The 8700-nt window shown below is 31.9% G+C and overlaps 1 protein-coding gene across 2 annotated transcripts; it reads right to left on the bottom strand.

Moving 5' to 3' along the window:
• Nucleotides 1-1085: 1085 nt before the first annotated feature.
• On the bottom strand, nucleotides 1086-5339 carry LOC139480997 (MIF-like protein mif-2). Of its 2 annotated transcripts, none has more exons than XM_071264001.1 (4): nucleotides 5079-5339; nucleotides 4500-4608; nucleotides 2738-2910; nucleotides 1086-1906 (listed from the first exon to the last, which is right to left on the bottom strand). In XM_071264001.1, the coding sequence occupies exons 2-4, from the start codon at nucleotides 4605-4607 to the stop codon at nucleotides 1804-1806; spliced, it is 384 nt and encodes a 127-aa protein (XP_071120102.1). In that variant the 5' UTR covers nucleotide 4608; nucleotides 5079-5339; the 3' UTR covers nucleotides 1086-1803. The 2 variants fall into 2 exon arrangements, with proteins under 2 accessions (XP_071120102.1, XP_071120101.1); XM_071264000.1 differs by lacking the exon at nucleotides 5079-5339 and adding an exon at nucleotides 4809-4895.
• Between the last annotated feature and the right edge of the window lie 3361 nt (nucleotides 5340-8700).

The following is an 8700-nucleotide window of genomic DNA, read 5'->3' as shown; positions in this document are numbered from 1 at the left end:
GTCTCATCGGCACTCACACCACATCTGCCTTTATCTATTTGATTATAGTAACTTAGTAGTATGGGCGTAGGAGCCGTTGAAAAGGGGTAAATGCCACCCCAACACTTAACCAAACAATTTGGGAAAATAATAAATCAATATGATGGAGAGCACTATAACTAACTCCTAGACGTTTATACTATTTTAGAAGATTTGTTTCTATTTCCTTGCTTGTCACTTTGATAAAATACCCCCTCCCATAAATGTTATAAAAATAACTTTCATAGTTTGAATCCTGAAATTATTATCAACTTTTTTCCATTTTGTAATCGATTTTTAATGGAACAAAGTTTAAGTTTTGTTTTCATTGAAGAACAAATTGAACGATGCTAGTAAGACAGACATTTTATTTTATTAACAGTTTATTTCACTATCAGCCGTGTTTTGCAAAAGGTTAAATTCCGATAATAAACGGACGAAAACGTAAAGTAATTATGATATATGGTCGCATAACTATTACATTATACCCTAGCATACGTATGATTATACAAGACTACACCATTATTTTAAAAGAAAACAATGGTTAGTAAAACACGGTACTTGTAATTCAAATCAAATCAAATACTAATGACAAAGGAAAATTGATGTAAACAATATATGCAGTTGGTATAACATCGGCTTACACATTATAGATTCAATAATAACATTAATGGTACCAATTTTCTTGCACCAGATGCGCATTTCGACAATACATGTCTCTTCAGTAATGCTCGTGGCCAAAATATATGAAATCCAAAGCTTATATAAAAGATGAAGAGCTATAATCCAAAAGGTCCAAACAAGTATAGCAAGTATGTCCTCTTTACTCGGCATGGCAGTCCGTTGAATTGTGCTTCTTTTACTTGCTGTTGATGTTCTTGCCGTATAGACACATTTAGTAAATGAAATTGCAATGCAATTTATATGTTCAATATGTTAATGTTTATACATATTTTCATTGTCATATTAAACAGTCGTATTTGTTATCTTTGCATCATCCACTGACAATATCTTTTTTTTGTGGCGTTCAAGTTTAAAGGTAAATACAAAAATATCGAACTCCGAGAATTCACATATAAGCTTTTTAAAAACTTTAAAACAAAAAAGAAGAAATTATAATGTTATGACCTTACAAAGTATTCACATGAACTTTTATTGACAAAACTCACGAACAAGTATCAAAACACTTAATCTTCACGACTATATGATGTAGTTTTGGTTACTTTAGTGTTTTAGAGTCAGTACATCATGTTGTCATATCTGGAAATTTTGGTTTATTATATTCCAGGATTTTTATCCGTAATACACTGTTTCCCAAAATAAACCCGGAGTAATTTCAAGCTACAATATCGGACTCAAGAACAACTGAAAAGTACGACCCCTTTTTGGCAAGAGGTGTAACTGTTGGTATATAAACTTTAAGAAGCCAAATTTAAAATACACATTGGATCTATAAAACAAAATAGGTCTCAATACAAAATGAATTTAACGTTCATTTTCGTTGAGTTGATTTCGAACCGAAGTTTCAGTTTTTTTCAATAATGGATCTCTACAAAAAAATGTGTGAAAACGCTCTCAATAAAAAAAAGTGTGTGTCCGTCAAATATCAGCTATTTTAATTAATATTTGTAATTTATATTTTTTTTAGTGATCGACTTATTACAGTTATTCTCAATTAACAGGAAAATTCTATTCTATAGAAAAACAATATGAATGTTCAAGTACATGCATTAAATCCTGTAAAATTAAAAACATTGAGCCATGTCTGATCATGTCATGGAATAATTATTCTTTCAATGCTATATAATGTTCAGCACTCTTGAATTCTGGTGCTTGTCTAACGACTCCGAAATCGGGAACTTTTGCATCATGATATTTTACAACAATTCTGAAAGAAAAGAGAACATAGTTTATAATGCAAACAAACTGATCATCATTTCATTTTGTTTATGAACATCCAATTAATAAACATCCACTGATCGACTTACAATTAAACGTATGACTAACAGAAATTTTAATGCAAGGAACACAAACATGTATGACAGTACGAAGCATACGTGTCTTGAGCATAATCAGGCTCGTTATTCGGAAGCTTTTCAATCTTCAGTGTTGCGTTCCAGTTTAAAATTAGATTGTCTACATTTTTTGCATTCAGTTATATATATATATAATTGATATAGTGTGTTTTGCACTTACATGTTTACGTTCTTGCTTAAATGTAGCAAAGTTTGATAAGTCAAAGTTTAGTAAAGATTATCTTTTTCATAATTAGTAAACATAATACTCTTTTTCCACAGATGAATTTTTGTTCTTTACATATACATATTCAAATAAACCATGTTTTGAGAAGTTTGACAAATAAACATTAACACAACAACAAAGTTAGTCGAAATCAATGAAATCAATGTTATGATTGCCAATGAGACAACTCCCTCCACCAATGGAACAGAGGGTGCAGCCTTTAACAATAAACAAACTTATACTATAAAGTAAGTTTTAAAAGGGCAAGTAATGACAAATACAAAATAATTCAATTCAAACAAGAAAACTAACGGCCTGATCAATGTACAAAACAAATCTTCTTTTTTTATATTCACCGAATTATGCTAGATATATAAATACGTTTTTAAGATACATTAACATATTTTTTAATTTACAATATTTAGTTGTTTTTATTTTATATTGTACAGTTTTAAACAATGAAATAATAAAATACTACCTATTAGTTGGCATATTCAGTAATGAAGCAAAAAATGGAATAAAGACTTTTGTGTAATCATCGTTGACTTTTTCATTAAACCTGTTCACTGATTCTATATCTACAAACATCATAGGTGTTTTCCTTCCATTATTTATCATCCTGTTACCTGTTGATACATTTATATACACCAACTGAAAGTAAAGTACGTACGCTATAATATATATTAAACCAGGTTTATTCCACAATTTTCTACCTTAAAAAAATGCCTGTACTAAGTCAGGAATATGTCAGTTATCTATTCGTTTGATGTTACAACTTTTGATTTTTCCATTTGATTAGTAACTTTTCGTTTTGAATTTCCCTCGGAGTTCAGCATTTTTTCGATTTTACTTTAGACGTACTTATTTGCTCAATTCAGTGTTTTCGATTCAATATCTAGTGCAATAACAAAATTAATGTACACTATAGATATTGTTAATACAGTCGTTCTGTGTAGATCCATGAAAGACTTTATAGTTTTATACACATTTTTAAAAGTCAAGAAGTCCTATTAAAATCAAATCGCATTTGCGCATTCATGAACAACAAGACGGCGCCACAAATTTGTGTTTGTTTTTTGGACGGTTTCCGTTGTTTTGTTTTTTCGGCTATTGAGTTTTGATTCTCCTTTTAGGTATCATTTTCTTGTTGTTAAAGAAGATACAAAAATAACGTATCGCTGATTTCAAGATTAAAAAAAAAGCTTTTGTTGTTATAAAATTAACAAACAGATACATATATCCTTTGGTTTGGGGGGAGGGGGGCATAGATAAGGCTGTTGGTTTTTGCCGTTTGAATTGTTTTACATTTTTCATTTCGGGGCCTTTTATAACTGGCTTATAGGTATGGGCTTTGTTCGGATTCATTGTTATATTGCATACAACGACCCAGAGTTGTAATTTCTGTGTCATTTTGTCACTTGTGAAAAGTTGCCTCATTGGCAATCATACCAAGTCATCTTCTTTATACTTGTCTAACATCTGACTGATGATATTCGTTGTTTTATATTATCTGTATGTTAAAATGTCCATTGGGATAAGTCAACCTAGTAGGTATATTGACAAGCAAACATATCACATATGTTTTGTCGTCTGTCGAAATTTCATATGGTCCGAGACCACAATTATTTCGTAGTGCATTTCTTTTAGAATATAAATGAAAATTTAAAAAATCCCACCTGCGCTTTTTCAATGAAATTTTTACAGTGTGTTGTACTACTTTTGGGACAAATTATATCAAAATCATAGAAAACTTCATCGGGTCTAACTCAAAATAAGGACAATTTTATGTTTAGGGCGTCTTGAAATCTTTTGACAGCTTCCGAAGTGCTAATTTTAAACCTTTTTCAGCTAGACCAAATCACTACTTTCCTTTAAAATTCTGGACCCAAATTTTTCTACAGTGTAATTTTAAACCCCTACTTGCAATATGAGGCATTAAACATGGAGAAATAAATTCGGAGGGGGTATAAAAGTTAATGGCAATTAACCCACTGTCAACAATAGGGACTATATTTGTCTCGGACCATATAATGTAAATGATTTTTAATTTTAACTTGGTATGGTTGAAGGGTTGAATGTTCAAAGAACTCCATTGCTATGTGTAGAATTTCAGACTCTTTACTATCATAATAAGATTTTATTGTGCAGGTCTTGAGTATATTTTAAAAAAAGTCTTCATGTCATAGTGTTTATAAACTAAACCGTTCAATTAACCTTTGATTTTTCATAATTGCTCTTACCTCTAACGGATATTCAAGAACCTCGCTAATTTTCTGTGCTACTTTGTCTTCAAAGTCATCTTGCAAATCTGCATCTTTCAAGCTCGTACGAATGAGTATTCTAGGCATTCTGTATAACAAAAAATCCAACTGAATTTCATAATAAACATAAAGAATCATTCAATATTTCTACCATATTGTTTTCATTAGTTTTTTTATGGGTTAAAAAGATGTCGATGTAAATAAAGTTAGGGAGAAAATAATGAATCTCTACCTATTGTATGTTATAATTTGACCCAAACTTAGGATTGAGAAATAATATAAATTTACCTGATGGGTGTATAAATCAAACTAAATTTTGCGTTTAAGGAATTAAATTATCTTTATCTGTAAACATATCTCAAGGTACGAACATCCTATCATGTTTACTTGTTTACTTTTAATGTGATAAATTATTTAGATAATGTTGTATGCAACTTTGTCATGTTTAATTTAGGCAAAGTTTGCTCTTGAAATAATACGTAGCCAATACGCTTTATTATATTTGTGAAGTTGAACTAAACTACAAACAAATGGTGCAATAAACAAATAAAAACATACCTTCTTATGTCTTTCCTGCACGACAACCAATTTACTACACTATGCAGTTAAAAGCACACGTGTAATTTCAATATCATTTATGTAAAAACACAGTTCATTGGTCTAAAATAATTCACAAGTAAGAAGCATTCTTCTGATTGTGACGCTGGATAGAATTTCGAATATCGAATTTCGAATTTCGAATTTCAGATTATTGAATCTCGAATTTCGAATTTCGAACTTCAGATTATTAAATCTCGAATTTCGAATTTCGAACTTCAGATTATTGAATCTCGAATTTCGTATATCGAATCTCGCATGATCTTTCTGGGCTTTCGTAATACCGTGTAAGTCCTTATTCCAATTATCATGTACTGCTCAGAAGGTATTTCGATAGATCACATCATATTTTTTTACAATCCACTTCATTGAATCATATGATGATAGCCAATATATGAAAGATGATAACCAGATTGTCTCATTGGAGGATATCGGGGCAACAGGTAGCAATATCAATATAATAAACCGTATCATTTGATTGCCGTTTAATTGCGCCTTTCAACTGTTTTGATTTTAGCACCACTAATGAGTCGTATGTACGCGCTTTGTGCGTATGTTAATTTTTATTATAAGCGTGTGTGTCTCATATGTAAAAAGTTCTTTGAGTTCAGAGATCCTTTGTAGTTAAAAAGAAGAAAAAACATTTAGTCAAACTGTCCATATGTCTAGTGACAAGTTGACTGACACATATTGACTGAAAATTGTCTACAGAAATCTTAAAACGTGATGAAAATAAAAATCCATAAGCACTAACAAGAATTTTCATTATAAAGTAGTAGGTTCTGTTAATTGAGATTTGGAATGATGCCTTCTTTTCTAGCGATCAAAGCATTTTGTGACCTGCCGTAGGGAAATTTGTACCGACAGGCAATTTTAATCATTAACCGCAAGGTACTGCCTGTCATGAATTTTCTGGGTGTAGATGAACCACAATAGTAAGTTTCAACAAAAAGCAAATATTGAGTGTTGTGCAAAGTTTGAAGTAATTATCTTCATAATAAACAATTATTCAGTTCTTTTGTATTTTATAATTCCCGCACTATATTTTCCGCGAATATGACATTCATGTCCCATAGTCATCATGTCGGCCTCGATTTTATGCGTAGAAATTCACTTAACAACGATGTTTTAAACGTTATGATATGCAATCGATTACCTTTCAAGATAGTTATTATATATCCTTTAAATACAAGAGTCGTTAATTTGTCCTTAAACGTCCTCGTCTACTGTTTGCATGTTAACCGGCAATAAGGACTACGTAAATGTGTAGTTATTTTAAACACAACATGCTAAAAAGAATCTGACAGTTTTTCAGTTTGAAATCTGACGTTGACCAAAACAGTTGATCGTATTTACAGTTTCAAGATTATTGTTTTCAGGTATATTCCGATCGGCGCAACATTGAGAAAGACAAATAATGATATTTACCTAGTCTTTAAAAGATGGACGAAATATAACAGAGGGGCAGTCAAACTCATAAATCGAAAATAAACTGACAACACCATGGCTAAAAATGAAAAAAGACAAACAAACAAACTGACAAACAATAGTACACATGACACAACATATAAAACTAAAGAATAGGCAACGCGAACCCCTCCAAAAACTGGGGGAAATCTCAGGTGCTCCAGAAGGGTAGGCAGATCCTGTGGCACATGTGGCACCCGTCGTGTTACTTATGTTACAACAAATTCGGTAAATAGTCTAATTCGGTGGGTCACATTGTTGAAAGTGCAGTGGATTGTAGTTACGAAGTAAGGAACATATCCGATATCATCTGTGTAACAGTTATTCTACAACGGTCAACCAACTCGTGATGGCGTCCGTAAAATTTACGAAGGGATGATTTCAACTTCACCATTTGGACCCTCTTGGTTTGATAGCTTCCTTGTGAACAGCAACCCTCTATCAAGAAAATCATGATAGGAAATACAAGCACGGGAAAATCGTATCATTTGGGAGATATATACCCGGTATGCAGGTGCTGCTGGAATGTTGCTACTTAGAATGGAAAGTACACAATTAGAAAGCTGAAATCATCTCTTTTGTCGTTAAGATTTGTTTTCAACCGACCCATAATTTCTAGATGTAAGTCTTTTATCACTAGTTCGATTGGATAGATGCGTTCAACATAGTCACCAAATTTTGAATTATTTAGTGAGAGAACATCATCTGTAAAGCGGAAATTAAAGTTAAAGGATATTGCTAAATTTTTATCTTCCTTCCTAAGAAACTCCTGTATGTAGTCAGCCTCATAATAATAAAGAAACAAGTCGGCAAGAATAGGGGCACAATTGATTCCCATTTGAATGCCGACTGTCTGTTGAAAAACACGTCCTCCAAACGTAACAAATATATTGTCTATAAGAAATCAAGCATCTTGATAATGTCAGATTCAGAGAATTATTTGTTTGAATCAGAGTGATCCTTTACTAAGTAAGATTTATCCCTCCCTAAGACAAGATGCTTTTATCTACGTTGGCCATTCTTTTTTATGAAACAAAGCAATTCCAACTCTTTCAATTTGTTTTTTAGTTTTGAATGTGGAGTACTTTTGTAAAGTGTAGAAAAGTCAAATGTTTTAATACTATTGCAAGATGAAAGAGAGTTAGATTGTATGCACTTTTAAAGATCTTTGAATTTAGTATCCACATCTGAATCACGCCACCTCTAGATTAGGCAGTTAAACAATAACGTTGAAGCCTGGCTTTGTTTGCTGATAACATAGATATCAATAATTTAGAAAGAGGTTTCGTGGAGCACTTGGAAGACCCAGCAATATACCGTTGTTTGTAAGGACTCTTATGTAGTTTAGGTATCCAATACAGAGACGGAAGATCCAGTTCTTCATCTTTAGTTGAAATTCCAAAGGAATATAGAACAGACCTATGAGTATCCAGGATTTCCTCTTTGGTAAGTGTCGTGAGGGTATATGTTGAGTATGGAACGCCAAAACTGTCTTCTTATGACCCTTTTCATTATATGATGTGCACTTACCTTTTTTTATGTGCACTTGTCATTATATGATGTGCATTTACCTTTACATGATGTGCACTTGTCATTATATGATGTGCAAACACCTTTATATGACGTGCAAATATGCTTATATTATGTGCAAGTATCTTTATATGATGTCCAAACATCTTTATATGATTTGCATAAATACTTATATGATGTGCAAATGTACTTATATGATTTGCAAATATACTTATATGATGTGCAAAGATCCTTAAATGATGTGCAAACATCCTAATATGATGTGCATTTTCCCTTATATTATGTGCAAACATCTTTATATGATGTGGTTGTGTCATTATATTATGTGCTTGAAATCTTATATCATGTGGTTCGGTTAACTTCATTATATGATGTCGAAACGTCATTATATGATGTGCTTTCATCGTCGTTATGGTCAATGAACATGATTACGATTAGAATGATTACTGTCTACGTCATAACTGATTCCGATCTACTTCTGCAGAATTAATATAAACCCGGATCAAATCTGTAGCTATCGTTTGGAAAATGGTTGAGATGTAAAAAGAGAAAAACCTTGACATGTTTGTTCCTCGATTTAAGATGA

This window comes from Mytilus edulis, chromosome 7 (genome assembly GCF_963676685.1).
Source record: "Mytilus edulis chromosome 7, xbMytEdul2.2, whole genome shotgun sequence".
In the NCBI taxonomy this organism is placed as follows: domain Eukaryota; kingdom Metazoa; phylum Mollusca; class Bivalvia; order Mytilida; family Mytilidae; genus Mytilus; species Mytilus edulis.
Note: the sequence above shows the minus strand (reverse complement) of the source record. Positions and strands in the feature narration are given on the sequence as shown.

Bases quoted from the DNA above. Each gene is read 5' to 3' on its own strand.
- LOC139480997 (XM_071264001.1), bottom strand. From the start codon at position 4,607: ATGCCTAGAATACTCATTCGTACGAGCTTGAAAGATGCAGATTTGCAA. The intron at 2,911-4,499 runs GTAAGAGCAATT...CTTTACTTTCAG, and splicing joins TTCTTGAATATCCGTTAGAG to TTGGTGTATATAAATGTATC. The intron at 1,907-2,737 runs GTAGTATTTTAT...CTTTTCTTTCAG, and splicing joins CTGAATATGCCAACTAATAG to AATTGTTGTAAAATATCATG.